Below are 18,486 nucleotides of genomic sequence, written 5' to 3'. Positions count from 1 at the left end.
TTCCGGGGGCGGGTGAAGCGCTTCCTGTTCTATGGGGGCGGGTGAAGCGCTTCCTGTTCTATGGGGGCGGGTGCTTTCCTTGGCGGTTGCTTGCGTAGAAGAAGAAGCGCTTCCTGTTCTACCGGGAAAAAAGATGGCGGCTGTTTACCGAAGTTGCGAGACCGAAACTTTATGAAAATGAATCGTAATAAAGCGCACCGGGTTATTAGGCGCACTGTAAGCTTTTGAGAAAAATTGTGGTTTTTAGGTGCGCCTTATGGTGCGGAAAATACGGTAGCTCGCCTGCAGAAAAAGTGTGAGCACCCCTGATGTAAACAAACTACGGTGAGTTCAAAGACCGCCAAAATTAGTAGGACAAAAAGGCGCTCGCCAAATACTCGAATCAGTGAAGCATGTTTAATATAAACAGTGTGCTTTGTAACAATTAGGGAGGCTTGTGTCATGTTTGTCCTCCTACAGAAACCATATTAAAACAAAAAATAGATTTTTTCTTTTCTTTTTCCATTTTTCATACATTTTTTAAAAAGCTCCAGAGAGCCACTAGGGCGGCGCTAAAGAGCCGCATGCGGCTCTAGAGCCGCAGGTTGCCGACCCCTGAATTAGGTGAAGTTGCATAATTTCCCATGGCACACCAGACAATATCTCACGGCACACTCATTTATTTATTTAGACTACAAGGAAGTCTTTTACATGTAGAAAAAAAATCATAATAATATGACTCCTTTAATGCACCTTATAATCCGATGCGCCTTTTGTATGAAAATAGATCTGACTAGACCCGCTCATCGGCAGCGCGCCTTTAAATCCGGTGCGCCCTATGGTCCGAAAAATACGATGTCAGGATGGCCACGCCCCCTAATCTTGACCCCCACCTGCACAGATGTCTTGGTAGTCTAAGGAAAACCCCTGAATGTGAAATGTAGAAGATCTGTGTTCCAATCTGTGGTGGAACTTCTCTGTGTTTACATGGGTTTTCCTTCCACATCCCCCAAAACATGCATGTTAATTGTAGACCGAAAGTCCGTAGGTGTGAATGTGAGAATGTCTATATGTCTCACAATAGACTCCACCTAAGTCTGCTGGTGTAGGTTTCAGCTCACCTGGGACAATAATGAGGAGGAAAATGGATAGAAGGACATCTGCTTCCACCTACTGGTCATTCAGTGGTACTTCTGATACACTTTTACAACAATTGCTTTTTTTTCCCCTCCAATGTTACTTTGTTGACTATAATCAAAAACACGAGTGGTCTTCTCTACACTCTTTTGGTACAAAAACAAATCTGCGCCTGACCACCATCTTACACAATTTCTTGTAGAAAGCACATCACATGGGCAGTCTCTCTCTCTCACACACACACACACACACACACACACACACACACACACACACACTTTCTTGTATTTGTTGCCTTCTTGAGACCTCCCAAAAAAAATGCCTCCCTCTTTAGGACCACCCTTTCTAGATATATAAAAGATTTGTATTTACAACAACATTAATAATATATACATACTATGTAAATATAAAAACGCTTGTTGTGAAAAATGAGTTGGAATTTCACAAGAAAAAGGTCACAATTTCACAAGAAAAACCTGGAATTTTGGCGGTATTATAATAAAAGTCGTCAAAATTTGACAAGAAAAACTGAACATTTGTGCAACGTTATGATAAAAGTTGGAACTTTACTCAAAAACAGTCGCAATTTTACAAGAAAAGCTTAACATTTTGACAATTTTATGAAAAGAGTCGTACTTTTACCCGACAAGTCACAATTTTATAAGAATACTTCAACATGTTGGCAATATTATATTAATAATTGGAATTTTGCTCGGCAAAATTATGACAAAAGTCATCATTTTTCTCAAAAACTTTCCCTATTATACAAGAACAACAAAACAAATTGGCAGTATGGTGATAAAAGTCAGATTTGTATATGACAAATGTCACCATTTTGCAATAAAAAGTAACAACGTTACATAAAAAAAGTAATAATTTTACAAGAAAATAGTGCAAAATTACAGAAACAGAAAGAATATGAGAAATTGTTCCCAATTTTATAAGAAAAAAGTCGACACATTGTGAGAAAAAGACTGCTTTTATTATTATTTATTTTTTTTGTTTATAATTGTTTTTTAATCGTTACTTACTTCAAGTTGTTACAGTATGTCTCGATATACATATATATATATATATATATATATATATATATATATATATATATATACATATATATATTTATATATATATATACATACAGGTAAAAGCCAGTAAATTAGAATATTTTGAAAAACTTGATTTATTTCAGTAATTGCATTCAAAAGGTGTAACTTGTACATTATATTTATTCATTGCACACAGACTGATGCATTCAAATGTTTATTTCATTTAATTTTGATGATTTGAAGTGGCAACAAATGAAAATCCAAAATTCCGTGTGTCACAAAATTAGAATATTACTTAAGGCTAATACAAAAAAGGGATTTTTAGAAATGTTGGCCAACTGAAAAGTATGAAAATGAAAAATATGAGCATGTACAATACTCAATACTTGGTTGGAGCTCCTTTTGCCTCAATTACTGCGTTAATGCGGCGTGGCATGGAGTCGATGAGTTTCTGGCACTGCTCAGGTGTTATGAGAGCCCAGGTTGCTCTGATAGTGGCCTTCAACTCTTCTGCGTTTTTGGGTCTGGCATTCTGCATCTTCCTTTTCACAATACCCCACAGATTTTCTATGGGGCTAAGGTCAGGGGAGTTGGCGGGCCAATTTAGAACAGAAATACCATGGTCCGTAAACCAGGCACGGGTAGATTTTGCGCTGTGTGCAGGCGCCAAGTCCTGTTGGAACTTGAAATCTCCATCTCCATAGAGCAGGTCAGCAGCAGGAAGCATGAAGTGCTCTAAAACTTGCTGGTAGACGGCTGCGTTGACCCTGGATCTCAGGAAACAGAGTGGACCGACACCAGCAGATGACATGGCACCCCAAACCATCACTGATGGTGGAAACTTTACACTAGACTTCAGGCAACGTGGATCCTGTGCCTCTCCTGTCTTCCTCCAGACTCTGGGACCTCGATTTCCAAAGGAAATGCAAAATTTGCATGGTTGGGTGATGGTCCAACCAAGTATTGAGTATTGTACATGCTCATATTTTTCATTTTCATACTTTTCAGTTGGCCAACATTTCTAAAAATCCCTTTTTTGTATTAGCCTTAAGTAATATTCTAATTTTGTGACACACGGAATTTTGGATTTTCATTTGTTGCCACTTCAAATCATCAAAATTAAATGAAATAAACATTTGAATGCATCAGTCTGTGTGCAATTAATAAATATAATGTACAAGTTACACCTTTTGAATGCAATTACTGAAATAAATCAAGTTTTTCAAAATATTCTAATTTACTGGCTTTTACCTGTATATACTTTAAATTAAGTTTGGCTAAAGGTTGCGCATTTCAATTTCTTACACACACTTGTTATTACATACGTTGACCAGAGGGGGAGCACTTTTAAAACCGACACAGTCAATGTGAAAAATCCCTCCTTTTTGGGACCACCCTCATTTTGACCAGCAGGGGTGCAAATGAGACATTGTCTATTAGATGCAATGTTATTGGGACCATGATTTATGTCATCACTTGTTCACACCTCCTCATATGGAAGATACTTTTCCTCACACACACACACACACACAAACACACGCAAACACACAGTTGTCCTATCGTGGTTAATGATGAGTCACCCGTGCTTAAACCTAAAGACTTCTGCTCTGCTGCAATGTAGTCGCTCGATACAGTCTCCTTTTTTTGTAGGTGTTTGCACAGTGAAAGTGTTCAAAAGACAAGACGTTTCTTGTAATTAAGATGAACTTTGATTATCCGCACTAGCCATTCCAGAGAGAGCGATTCATTGTTAAGTATGAGGTGTAATCATCGCGACTTGACGGTAATTTGCTCAACAACTTGTTGCCATAGCGACCACCAGCATTTCTGCAGCTTTTGCCAGAGGCAATTAGCTGAGTGACCAGTGTGTGTGTGTGTGTGTGTGTGTGTGTGTGTGTGTGTGTGTGTGTGTGTGTGTGTGTGTGTGTGTGTGTGTGTGTGTGTGTGTGTGTGTGTGTGTGTGTGTGTGTGTGTGTGTGTGTGTGTGTGTGTGTGTGTGTGTGTGTGTGTGTGTGTGTGTGTGTGTGTGTGACTCTGGTTTTGTGAATTGGTCGCCTGGAGCTAATAAGGTCTTCAGTCTCTTTATAAAACATACAGAGTGAACACCCTGTTAAAGGGATCATATTATGATTTTTATTTTTTCATTTTTTTTGACATTTAAAAGACGTCCTAGTGGTCTACATAACATGCAATGGTGGTTCTTTGGTCACGATTTTGCATAGATGATGTTTTACAGACAGTCTTCAAGCAACACAGTCTCTTTAGGATGCACTGTTTTGTGGGCGGTCTTAATAATAATAATAATAATAATAGATTTTATTTGTAAAAGCACTTTACATTGAGCAAACAACCTCAAAGTGCTACAGTGCATTAAAAAAAGTAATAAAATAAATAAATATAAAATACAAAAAAAAAAATTACATTTTTGAAAAAAATACATTAAAAAAATAAATACATAAAAAATAAATAAATACAAAAATTACGTGCCTCCACTTCAACAGTCTTCTCCCCGCCATCTTTGTTGTAGTTTATAGCGCTTCTATACGCAGTCTACTGACCGATTACGTTTGAACTATACGTTACTTTGTATTACGAATGGCAACAGCAGAGGATGCATGTGCATGTACGAGCCAGTCTGCCCCACAACAACAGGATCGATGAGAAGAAGGAACTTACTAAATACATCGTCGGGCTACAGTGGCGCACGCGCGCACAGCACTCTGGGTAAATCTTTACCATATATGGATAATCCGCTGACGTCACCGATGGCAAAATCGTCACAAATTGGGCAAATTCCGAATGTCTCGTTTAACAGAAGTATGAAGGAAGGCAAAATTGTTTTATACACATATCCGCCACGCCTTGTGACATATGCAGCTCCCAAATACACAACAGCAGATACCAATAGGTAAGAAAAGTTGGTTTTGCATAATAGGGGCCTTTAAAACTACTTTCAATTGTTTTTTCACAATTCATTTTAAAACTATTTTTCACAATATGAGTTTTAGCTGTATGAAACATCTTAACTTTGCTGTATTTGCCAAGTCTTCCTTGCAAGAGCGCTCCAAGTGTGCCAGATGGCCCATTCAGCTCACCCCACAGTCTTTTAATCGTATTTTGTCAGGTTCAAACACTGATGGCGTCTATTAAACAAGACAAGAAGCAAGGAATTAAACAGAGACAGAATTAAATTTGGCTCAATTGAGGAGAGACTTCTGGACACTGTACTCTTTGTACAGTCTCACCACGCTCTGACGAAAGATTGTACGCCTCCTCTTTTTATTTGGACTTTCCCTGATTACATGGCAACAGCTGTTTCTAAGAGACTGGGGTCGTAAACAGCCATCGCCTTTGATTACAAACAGTTCAAAGAAAAGGTCGTAAACAGCCTTTGCTCTCGGTCACAGAACAGTTCAAAGAAAAAGTCGCCTGGAGGTGAGTCTGGTCCTGCTTCCTCTCCGCTTTGTAGTTCTCGGGTCAAGACAAAATCTTTCTGTGGATTATGTTGCGTCGGACCAGTTCTTCCTCCCAGGGAATTTGAGTTACTGGTCAATCCCAAGTTCTTTCGATGACATATATGCTGAGTAAGAAAGACCATCAAGACAGAATTGGAATATTTTCAAGTTTTACTAAAGACTTAAGAAGTTCAACTTAACCAATACATTCATATCGGCTGCTCTAGTTGATCTGGCATTCCAAGGGAAAAATCAACTTCTTCTCACACAAAGAAAACCCCCATCTCCTCCTCGCACCACTGATAAGAAACCAGTGGGTCTTGTATTTCACATTCCTGATGGTTTAAGACACTAAACAGACAATCTGAAGACAAAGAGAGACTGGTAGAATACACAAAGGAAAAGTACATGGCTATGAAAAAAAAAGAACATATCTGCATCCTTCCACAATTACAATACATCAAAGAAACAGAACACCTTCATGTTGTTTCCCATCCTGCACAGTGGAGTTTTACAAGCTTTCCCTCTTGGTAGGATCAAAGACAGCTTTTGTCCTCTCGCCGGGAACTCATTGAAACAAAGTTTTGTGTTAACTTAGATACAATTATTCTGACATATTTCATTATGAAACTTGTAAGCAATGAAGCACACTTTCTTCTCTTTCATGTCCAGTTCCTTGACCACCTCCTGACTGGCATTGAGGACATCTGTGGCCACTATGGACATCACCACTGGAAGGACAAGTAAGCATTATATCCATACATCAAAACCTATCATTCATAGCAAATAGCTGAAAGGCACATTCAAGCGCTAGTTTGCTTCCTCTCTCCGCAACATCTCTTCTCTCGTCCTCCCAGACTGAACCGCTTCAACAAGAAGTACGTGAAGAAGTGCCTGATTGCAGGCGAGCGCTCCAAGGAGCCGCAGCTCATCGCCTTCTACCACAAGCTGGAGTTTAAGCACGCCATCGAGCTGGTGGAAAGCGGAGGCGGAGTCAAGCTGCCCTCGGCCGTACCTTCCACGGTTTCCATGCAGTAAGTGTGAAGTCTTCAGTGTTGGGTTAGTTAGTTAGTTAGTTAGTTCATTTATTTCAGGCCAGAACAAATTGACAAAACTATTTTAAACAACTGCAACATAACATACATAAGTAACAAACAGCATAATAACAATATAGCTGTAAACCAAGGAAGGCACACACTACATACACAAAGCCTAACCAGGCTTTTTTTTTCTCTCAAGGAATTGTGAAATAAAATCATGTCTTCATGAGATCAACACTGTACTGAAGCCCAGAACACTCTACGCATTTCCCCAGTTTTAGTTTAGAGAAAAGGAAAATTGGCCTGGCCCACTAGGATCCCTCTTTATGTTTGTGAACTTTATAGTCTATACATTTAGAGTGATGTGATAATCAAACACTCTAGAAGTCTAGAATGAAAGAGTATATAAGAGAATTGACAGAGTGTGTGTGTACCTTCAATGATGAATGATGAGCAGAGGCAGAGTTTGGAGTGTTTTCTTTAGCTCGCTTTCCATTTTTATGTACTCACTGTCCAGGTACTTGGAAAATGTTTTCCGTGCCATTTGCTGTTTGACGCCGGTATCATGCTAATTAGCTGCCTGAAAGCAGGTGACTCCACTGTAGAAATAGCCTGCATGTCTTCTAGCACATATGCTGCAATGGCTCTATCAATGTTGTCCTGACTAGCAGTCCCTCCGTTAAAATCCTTGAAGATGGAGGTGAAGTGGCATTGGAGTCTGTGTCTCTCTTTACTAGCTTCGTCGAAGCATGTTGCTTTTGTAGCTTTTTCAGCAGATTTTAATTGCTGTTTTGGGCAGTAGATGGGATCTTTGATCCAAGACACAACCTACATTTAACTAAAATGTTCTTTTCTTTGCTCGACAAAAGAAAAGTAGTGAGAATATCTCCATGTTAAGAAACTCGACTTCGGCTCCGCCATGATGTCTTGTTAGTAAACACTGACACGCCTCCCCTCCCCCCACACACACACACACACACACACACACACACACACACACACACACACAGCGTGCCTCTTCTCTTCTCCTGCTTGTGAGACAGGAAGAATCAGAAGGACGACACCACAGCCATCCAATAAAACACACTCAGATCTTCTGTTTCCAGCCGATACTACATAAAAAATAACGTAAAATAACGCAGTAACGCATCATGTAGTAGCAGTAACTGAGTTACTGAATATAAAAAATAACGCGTTGGACTACGAGTTACCGACGAAAATAACGGCGTTACAGTAAAAGTAACGCGTTAGTCCCAACACTGGAAGTCTTATTGTAAATCACACCGTAATAGGAAATCTTTTACTTTGATTGGGGAACAGTTTTTCCTATATGAAAAATGGAAAAGTTAATATGTGAACAATGAAAAGCATATATTAACAGTATAGATAATAGAAGTGTCAAAAATCGATTTTTAGATTAATTGTGATTCTTATTCGTAACAATTCTTAAACAATTTTAAAAAATCCAAAATTGATTTCAAATTGAAAAAAAAAAAAAATATATATATATATATATATGTCTTAATAAGATTATCCAAAAAATAGTGCTCGATACCGTAGTAGAACACAATATATGTATGTGTGGGAAAAAAATCACAAGATTTTTTCCCACACATATATATATATATATATATATATATATGTATATATATATATATATATATATATATATATATATATATATATATATATATATATATATATATATTTTTTTTTTTTTTTTTTTTTTTTTTTTTTTTTTTTTCAATCTGTCCTATCCAGTTATTCTGGCAAATATTGTTGATGTAGATCAGGGGTGTCAAACTTGTTTTCATTGAGGGCCAAAGCTCAGTCATGGCTGCCATTCGTGGGCCGCTTGTAACAGTAAATCATTAATGTTGATTGGGACATATCTAGTTATTGGGTTTTTTTTTTTATCAAGAATAGTTGCGCAGAAAGAAATATTAAACATGCAGTAAACCTAAAAAGAAGAACATTTACATTATTTGGTTGTATGAGATCAAAATGATGGCACACTCTGGAATGTTGCCTTGTCCTTAGTTTCCTTCAGTACGAGCTGTCACTCCTAATGTTTCCTGATGAAGACCTCACAGTCAAATGACACAGCAGTTGTATCGGCCACATTTTCTTTCACTGCAAAAAGTCAGTGTTCAAAAACAAGAAAAAAAGGGGGGAAAAAATTAGGGGAAATTTACTTGAACTAAGCAAAATTATCTGCCAATAGAACAAGAACATTTGGCTTGTCAAGACTTTCCAAAACAAGTCAAATTAGCTAACCTCAATGAACCCAAAAATACCTTAAAATAAGTAAATTCTCACTAATAACAAAAAAAACAAAAAAAAAGAGACATTTTTGCTCAATATGTTGAAAAATATTCTTAAATGAAGTAAATGCTAGTGCCATTATCTTGACATAATGATATGCACTCGGCATTACATTTCTTGAAAGCAGCAAACTTATACTAAAAACGAATTTATTGTTCTTAATGGAAAGGCAACAAGGCAAGCGCTTGTTACTCTCGGGGTCTCCTAACCGCTCAGGCAAATCATATGGTCTAAAAATGCATTTTTCCATCGACAACATGACATCATCACGCCAAGTGCGTGCTCTTTCAGTCAATTAGTGCACATATATACAGCCCGGCCCCCGGACAACATTTTTTTAATTGTAATTTTGAAGAATTTATCTGAATGTGCATGAACTATTTCTGTTCAAAATAGTTTGAAATGTTAAATGTTTAAATATTAACTGTCAGTTTACTGTACTGTGCCAACTGTACTACTATATGAGTACATATTTTCTATTGTTTCATTGAAAATAAAACAGCATTTGGCTGTCATCTGTTTTAATTATGAGACACAATTGTCTCAAAATCATGATTTTTTTTTTTCATGCTTGAAATAAGAAATTACTTTAAAAAAGTAGTTTTATACTTGTGAGTGTTGATGACACAGCTTTGCAACACTTGATATTCTAGTTTCAAGCATGTTTTACTCAATATAAGTCATCAAATCTCAGCAACAAGCTGTAATATCTTACTGAGATCATTTAGGAGCAAAACACTTAAAACAAGTAAAAAACTCTAACATAAAATCTGCTTAGTGAGAAGAATGATCTTATCAGACAGAAAATAAGCAAATATCACCCTTATTTGAGATTTTTAATCTTTCTTAGATTTCAGTTGCAGTGTTCTTAAAATGACACAGTCCTGGTATTGCATAAGGCAATAATGCTTCAGTATTGTTTGATCCTTCACTACCTAACAGTCACTGATCAGCATTGTGTCCGAGTCATACCAAAGTCTATAAAAATGGGAGCCATTATCTCCCTGCTTGGCACTCAGCATCAAGGGTTGGAATTGGGGGTTAAATCACCAAAAATGATTCCCGGGCGCGGCCACCGCTGCTGCCCACAGCTCACCTCATTTCCCAGGGGGTGATCAAGGATGATGGGTCAAATGCAGAGGACAAATTTCGCCACACCTAGTGTGTGTGTGACTCTCATTGGTACTTTAACTTTAATCTAATGTTGACGATCATCCCTTTATCCTCTTCTGCATCCTTAGAAACATCCAACCCAAGAAGCCGCAGCCCACCAAACCTACAGACAGAGTTCTGCCTCGGCTGTCCAAGGGTCGTGAGGAGGAGATCCGCAAAATCCTCAGGGGCAACCTTCAGAGGACACGGCAGCGGGTAAGACACTTCCTGATTGTTGCTCTTATGGGCTCAATATTGCTTTAAAAATGGACAATTGCTTTTCAACACCACCCAGTTAGAAGCACAAAGTTATTTAACATCTCATTTCATTTCTCCTGTTTTTTCATCCACCTGCTAGCTGCGCTCCTACAACCGCCACACCCTGGTGGCCGACCCTTACGAGGACAACTTTGGCGACCTCCTGCTCAAGAAGGAGAAGATTATCGCATTGGAGAAGAAGGTACGGACTCTGATGTTCCTTCTTTAAAGTCAAGTCGTTAGCTCTCAGATAGGGATGTCCCGATCCGATATTTGGATCGGATCGGCTGCCGATATTTGCCAAAAATTGCGTATCGGCAAGGCATGGGAAAATGCCGATCCAGATCCAGTTTTAAAAAAAAAACTCCGGTCCGTGTTTTCCAACGCACCGATTTAAATAATACATTCCACTTTTCTGCTGCTCCGTAATTTCCGTTCCGCATTTTCCAGCACACCTTCAACACATCCACAGGTCTGTGAATTCTCACGCAGTTGCTTTTAGCTGCTGGCATTACACGACAGGCTCTTCTCACTCTTTCCTGTGTCTCCCTCTCACAGACAGCAAGTGCACCTTCTTACACACGTCACATACTGTCACGACATACGTCACATACTGTCACGTCATACGTCACATACTGTCACGTCATACGTCACATACGTATACGTCCTCCCCGAGCAGAGAGGTAGCAGCATGGCTAACGTTAGCTGTGATGCTAGCGCAGCCGTGCGAGCAACGCTCCCTCTAAGGTGCTCGCCTGTGCAATTACGCACTGTTTAAGCGTCCTCTGCACATAGCAAATCTATGCCACGCACAAAATCTAATAAAAAAATAAGCGCATAACAATTTTCGACACACGGACACGACAGAGAAAACAGTTTTCGTCATCATTGTTCAAATATTGTGACGTCTGTCGAGACGCTTATCTCCATTCGGTGCCACACGCCCACACCATCAAAATGCTGAGGCAAAAAATTTCCACATCAACACCGTATGAAAAAATTAGTGATTTTTTTAGTTGTGATTTCCTTCTGTGCATGAAAGTTTAAAAGTAGCATATATAAATGCAGTATGAAAAAGAATGTTTTAATGTAGACATGCAAGCCTTGAAAGAAAATTTTGAAAATCAAGACTACATTTCCTGCAAATGGGTGCATTTCTACCCTATATTTTAACTTTAGATTTATTCTCATATCAAACTCTTTTGGCTGTCTTTTTGACACTTACATCAGGCACCCCCCTCCACACCCTGGATTATAAATAATGTAAATAATTCAATGTGATTATCTTGTGTGATGACTGTATTATGATGATAGTATATATCTGATAGTATATATCTGTATCATGAATCAATTTAAGTGGACCCCGACTTAAACAAGTGTAAAAACTTATTGGGGTGTTACCATTTAGTGGTCAATTGTACGGAATATGTACCTCACTGTGCAACCTACTAATAAAAGTCTCAATCAATCAATCAAAACACATAGAATCATCATACTGCTGTGATTATATGCATCAAGTGTTCATTCAAGGCTAAGGCAAAATATCGAGATATATATTGTGTATCGCAATATGGCCTTAAAATATCGCAATATTAAAAAAAGGCCATATCGCCCAGCCCTAGTTCAATGATGCCATTTCTGTTTGTCACGTATAATTTTGTCTATTTTGTGTTTATCCTTGAATAAACAGGTCAGTTTCTTGTTACCAACCATTGTGTATTATTCAAACTCCCCTAATTCAGCTGGCTAGTTGTTATCAAGAGTACTAAAACCCTTTTCAACATGATTCTGACAACTAAGTAGGCTAAATAACTTTAAACTTTAATACATGCTCGGATAGGCCAGTATCGGTCAGTATCGGTATCGGTCAGTATCGGTATCGGATCGGAAATGCAAAAACAATATCGGTATCGGATCGGAAGTGCAAAAACCTGGATCGGGACATCCCTAGTTGGTTGTGTTGACATTTCCTTTCCCCTCTTCCTTGGTAGCTGAGAGGACTATAATCTTTTTATTTCAAATGTTAACATTTAATATATTTTTCTCCTGGTCCATATTTTCCATAATTCATAACAATTATCAATAATTATAGATATCGACCAATCACAGTTCAGTTTTCAGCCATGACGCCCAGCCCTGAGATGATACAGTATTATTAGGGACCGAGTCCCTTTGGGACAGAGGACCCTATTGAATTTCTAGCGTTTTATTATTATACCACCGCCTCTTTGAGCTGTAATTTGACCCCCTTAACATGCTTCAAAACTCACCAAATTGGACACACACATCAGGACTGGCGAAAATTGAGATCTAATCAAAAAACCAAACCCCAAAACTCAAAATTGCGCTCTAGCGCCCCCTAGGAAGAAAACACAGACAAAACTGCCTGTAACTCCCAGTAGGAATGTCGTAGAGAGATGAAACAAAAAGGTCTCACTTAGACTGACAACCCCCAGCAAAAATCAACAGGAAGTTTGCAATTCCCCCTTCAAAACAAAAGTTGAGTAAAAACAGTCACCTATTTTCAAACATTATCTCCTCTGAGCGCGTTTGTCGTGTCGGCTTCAAATTAGCACAGGAGAGAGATTAAACCCTTCTGATTAAAAGTTGATGAAAGAGTTTTAATTACTGCTCCGGTTTGGATGTTATGAGCCCTCGAAGTCGGTCCCGTCCATCGCTGCTTGCCGCTTTAATTTGCTTTGGTTGTTTGAGCACACTGCCGCTAGTCCTGTATAGTCCCACTCCCTAATGCTTCAGTCACAGGCAGGATTCTCACAGGAATGAGGCAAAAATACTACCTTACCTACTGTACGCAGCATATACAAGCTGCTGATGTCTGCGTGTGTTCCAGCTACAGGACATGAATACCTACCTGACCGTGCCCAACCCTCTTCCCGACTCTCCCACCATGAGCAGAGCCAGGCTGGCCTCAGGTAAACACGTCCATCTCAGCCTCAACGCGCAGCGTAAACACTCCCTTTTTATCGCCATGTGCAACAAGGGGAGGGGGGTGTAGGAAGGCACCGCACCACCGCACACCGGGACGTGCAGGGAGCAATCAGGCACACCTCCTGTTTGCTTTGTCTTCACACAGCCGTATTATTAATATTCACTATAATAATAATAGTGCGGCCTTGTATTCCACTCCAAGATATTTCCCCCGCCGATGGAAATATTGTTGGTGTGAGGCGGCCGGCTTGTAAACCACGCTGTGGTCTCATTTTAGGCAGAGAACATGATTTCAAACCTGCTGAGAAGAAGCAGCAGCAGCAGAAAGGGGACACAGTCTGTCCAGGTATGTGGTCCGAGGAGAGACGACTACCCCCATCCCCATCCCGAGACCCCCAACTAGTCCCCATAACTACCATGCTAACATGCATGATGTGCTGCTCCTTATATGGTCATGAATTACTAATGACAGCATGTTTGTTACATGAGGGAGCTCGAGGGACTCCAGCATGACCAACCTTCAAATTGTTCCAGTGAACAAGCGCCTTTTTGTTTTATTTAGGGGTGTAACGGTACGTGTATTTGTATTGAACCGTTTCGGTACGGGGGTTTCGGTTCGGTTCGGTTCGGAGGTGTACCGAACGAGTTTCCACATGAACATATTAAGTAGCCGCCTCCGCTTCCTTCTGTTTCTGTTTCTGTCAGTCCTCTACACACACCCAGCATTGTCCCACCCACACAACCATCTGATTGGTTACACACAGAGCGGTAACAGCCAATCAGCAGTGCGCATTCAGAGAGCATGTAGTCAGTGCTTAGCGTTTAGCAAGTAAGCATCAGGCAGCGGACTCTCCCCAAATGATAATAAACACCTCCCAGTCAACTACTAGTAACATCACTATGAGCCCGTTGACCTTCTAGAAATATAAAAGGCTCGCAGTCCTGGCTTGAGGTGAAGGCTAATTCGCTTTTAGCGTAACGTTAGCTCATTTTGCGGTGTGTGTGTGTAGATGTGTGTGTGTGTGTGTGTGTGTGTGTGTGTGTGTGTGTGTGTGTGTGTGTGTGTGTGTGTTATGGACAGCAAAGCCCTGTCTGTCTGTTATTTCACTTGACCCTTTTCTGTGTTGAAGCAGCAAAAAAGGACATTATGCTAAATGAAGAGTTTTTGTCTCTGATAGTTGATATAATAATGTAAGTGCATCATTAAAGGGAAACATTATCACAATTTCAGAATCGTTAAAACCATTAAAAATCAGTTCCCAGTGGCTTATTATATTTTTCGAAGTTTTTTTCAAAATTTTACCCATCACGCAATATCCCTAAAAAAAAGCTTCAAAGTGCCTGATTTTAACCATCGTTATATATTTTCCTGTGACGTCACATAGTGAAGCCAACACAAACAAACATGGCACATAGAACAGCAAGCTATAGCGACATTAGCTCGGATTCAGACTCGGATTTCAGCGGCTTAAGCGGTTCAACGGATTACGCATGTATTGAAACGGATGGTTGTAGTGTGGAGGCAGGTAGCGAAAACCAAATTGAAGAAGAAACTGAAGCTATTGAGCCTTATCGATTTGAACCGTATGCAAGCGAAACCGACAAAAACGACACGACAGCCAGCGACACGGGAGAAAGCGAGGACGAATTCGGCGATCGCCTTCTAACCAACGATTGGTATGTGTTTGTTTGGCATTAAAGGAAACTAACAACTATGAACTAGGTTTACAGCATATGAAATACATTTGGCAACAACATGCACTTTGAGAGTGCAGACTGCCCAATTTTCATCAATTAATATATTCTGTAGACATACCCTCATGTCAGCAGGCCAGGGAAGCTAGGGTCGATATTCTTCTCTTGATCATCTTCGGGACGGTGTGAGGCAAGACATCCAGGGGGGTTTAGCTTGCTCGTCTGCGGGAACAAACTGCCGCCATTGCTTGCCGTGCTAGCGAGGTCCTTTGTCCCTGAATTGCTCACACACTCCGGCAGATTCAATGGGGGCCTGGCGGCAGATTTCTTTGACTTTTATCGTTGGAAATGCATCTGCTTTGAGTGTCGCAGGATATCCACACATTCTTGCCATCTCTGTCGTAGCATAGCTTTCGTCGGTAAAGTGTGCGGAACAAACGTCCAATTTCTTGCCACTTTCGCATCTTTGGGCCACTGGTGCAACTTGAATCCGTCCCTGTTCGTGTTGTTACACCCTTCCGACAACACACCGACGAGGCATGATGTCTCCAAGGTACGGAAAACAGTCGAAAAAACGGAAAATAACAGAGCTGATTTGACTCGGTGTTTGAGAAAATGGCGGATTGCTTCCCGATGCGACGTCACGTTGTGACGTCATCGCTCCGAGAGCGAATATTAGAAAGGCGTTTAATTCGCCAAAATTCACCCATTTAGAGTTCGGAAATCGGTTAAAAAAATATATGGTTTTTTTTCTGCAACATCAAGGTATATATTGACGCTTACATAGGTCTGGTGATATTGTTCCCCTTTAAGCCTACATGAACTCCATGGTGTTCAGGGATGAATAGTCTCTCCTATTGCTATTGTACCATTTTTTTCAGCTATAGTTACATTAATCATTAGTAATGGAGCAGCCTAGTTTTGAATGGCAGGGTCCCTGCTATCACATGTTGATACAAATATAACATTTACATAATACAAATCAACTACAGGCTTCCCAAATGCTGTAATAAATGAAGCATGATGAGTTGACTTGAAACTGTTTAATGTTGCACTTTTTATATATAGAAGTTTTGTCATTTTATTTAATCTGAGCAACAACTTGAGGCAGTTTAATGTTGATTAACGTGGGCAGAATTATTATAGTGTTCCCAATGTTAAAAGGATAAAGCCATTGTTTACAAATTTGGTAAATAAATAACCAAAAAATTTATATTTTGTTGTTTTCTTCCTGTACCGAAAATGAACCGAACCGTGACCTCTAAACCGAGGTACGTACCGAACCGAAATTTTTGTGTACCGTTACACCCCTAGTTTTTTGTTTGTTTTACGTAGACGTCATGTCCGTACTGTGCGTGCACCCTGACTGTATGACTGCCACTGCACGGGGATTTGTACAAATGTGTTGTTGCTCAAGTGGCGTCGATCCACATGGAATAGTAACCTGGTGTCAGGTGCATGCCGTAGCAGCAAATGAGGAAATGTGGCATCATTTGCAGAATATGTGGACTGATCAGGGACTTTTGTCATCCACAACATGAAGAGCATGTGTCTGTGATTGTGAGCTTGAGTGTTTGTCTGATGGAATCAAAACAACGTACTAGTGTAACTCCCTCCAAATAGCACAGACACAATGGCTTTCTTGAACTGATTTATTTGAAGGCTTCTTTCCCTTCAAATTCACCGTGAAAACTGAAATAAAATAAAGCACGTTATAAACGTAAAAATAACAACATGCACAGCATGTGGATCGAACATTTTACCGAAGTAAATACAAATAGAAATGACAAACAAACACCTCGTTGGCCTGCATGCTTCTTTTAGGAGGAAATTGTGATCTTCAGGCTCTTATAGCCCAAACGCTTGGAGTCCTTGTAACACTTTTTAGTCTTTGTGACAATCAGTCTCTCTCTTTCTGCCTTCACATGGCATCAAAAATGTTTACTCATACCCGGAAGTAACTTCCTTACATCAGACGACAGACCAAACGAGACACTTCAAAATAAAAGTATGCCCACAAACTTAACAAAAAGGCATGAAATTACATTTTTAACCATAGTAACTTAAATATAGCCTTCTTATGAACTTTTATGCATTTTGATTTGAATTCCCTTTTATGAACTTAACTTATTATTCTGTTTTTAGAGAAATAAAACAAATTATAATAATTATTAGTAGCAACAGTTACATACTAGTGATGTGCGGATCGATACTGAAATATATATATGCCGCCGATACCAAATCTTTGGGCTCTAATATCGATACTCAGGTCAAAATACTTTTGATACTTTAATTATTTGAGATAACGACTATCAGGAACACAGGGTCAAGTAACTAAATCACTGAGATTTGTGTCTGAATGAAAAGTGATAGATTGGTGTGTGTGTGTGTGTGTGTGTGTGTGTGTGTGTGTGTGTGTGTGTGTGTGTGTGTGTGTGTGTGTGTGTGTGTGTGTGTGTGTGTGTGTGTGTGTGTGTGTGTGTGTGTGTGTGTGTGTGTGCGTGCTTGTGTATATGACACTACACTAGGGTTGTCCCCATACCAGTATTTTGTGTGTCACATCACACCCTGACTTATTTTGACTTTTTTTGCTGTTTTACTTCTTGTCTTGTGCTCCTATTTTGGTGGCTTTTTCTCTTTTTTCGGTATTTTCCTGTAGCAGTTTCATGTCTTCCTTTGAGCGATATTTCCCGCATCTACTTTGTTTTAGCAATCAAGAATATTTCAGTTGTTTTTATCCGTCTTTGTGGGTGACATTGTTGATTGTCATGTCATGTTCTGATGTACTTTGTGGACGCCGTCTTTGCTCCACAGTACCGTATTTTCCGCACCATAAGGCGCCCTGGGTTATAAGCCGCGCCTTCAATGAACGGCATATTTCAAAACTTTGTCCACCTATAAGCCGCCCCGTGTTGTAAGCCGCATCTAACTGCGCTAAAGGAATGTCAAAAAAACAGTCAGATAGGTCAGTCAAACTTTAATAATATATTAAAAACCAGCGTGATGTGGGCGCGCATGGAGTCGTATATCAACATGGACAGAGCTGCGTGAAAAAAGCCACCCGGCCTCTTCACGTAAACTTAAACTTACCTTAACCACTCGCTCATCTTTTCTTCATCCATCCCTTCGAGTTAGCTTTTATGATGACGCCGGCTGGAAAGGTCTCTTTTGGCAAGGTCTTCCTTTTGAATATCACCATGGGTGGAAGTTTCTGGCCATTAGCATGGCAAGCTAGAACCACAGTGAAGGATGACTTCTCATTCCCTGTGGTGCGAATATTCACCGTACGTGCTCCCGTTGTATCCACAGTGCGGTTCACAGGAATATCAGTTGCTGTGAAATAGTAATCCGTGTGCGGATGGAGAGATTGCGTCTTTTCATGAACCGGATCCCTGTCGCTTAGTAGGAGCCATTTTGTGGTCTTTACAGATGTAAACACACAAAGGAAAT

The 18,486-nt window shown here is 39.8% G+C and overlaps 1 protein-coding gene across 2 annotated transcripts in view; it reads left to right on the top strand.

Moving 5' to 3' along the window:
- Window positions 1–18,486, top strand: part of slc9a1a (solute carrier family 9 member A1a) — a 112,243-nt gene that overhangs the window by 91,897 nt on the left and 1,860 nt on the right. Inside the window, exons 7-12 of one of the 2 annotated variants that reach the window (XM_061958735.2) lie at window positions 6,290–6,360; window positions 6,475–6,651; window positions 10,224–10,350; window positions 10,493–10,594; window positions 13,244–13,325; window positions 13,619–13,687. In XM_061958735.2, coding sequence (XP_061814719.2) covers window positions 6,290–6,360; window positions 6,475–6,651; window positions 10,224–10,350; window positions 10,493–10,594; window positions 13,244–13,325; window positions 13,619–13,687 — 628 coding nt within the window. The remainder of the gene's footprint in view (window positions 1–6,289; window positions 6,361–6,474; window positions 6,652–10,223; window positions 10,351–10,492; window positions 10,595–13,243; window positions 13,326–13,618; window positions 13,688–18,486) is intronic. The other variant, XM_061958736.2, reaches the window with a different exon arrangement.

This window comes from Nerophis lumbriciformis, linkage group LG04, assembly GCF_033978685.3.
Source record: "Nerophis lumbriciformis linkage group LG04, RoL_Nlum_v2.1, whole genome shotgun sequence".
Taxonomy (NCBI): domain Eukaryota; kingdom Metazoa; phylum Chordata; class Actinopteri; order Syngnathiformes; family Syngnathidae; genus Nerophis; species Nerophis lumbriciformis.
The sequence above is the reverse complement of the archived record's forward strand: the minus strand, read 5'-3'. Positions and strand labels throughout refer to the sequence as shown.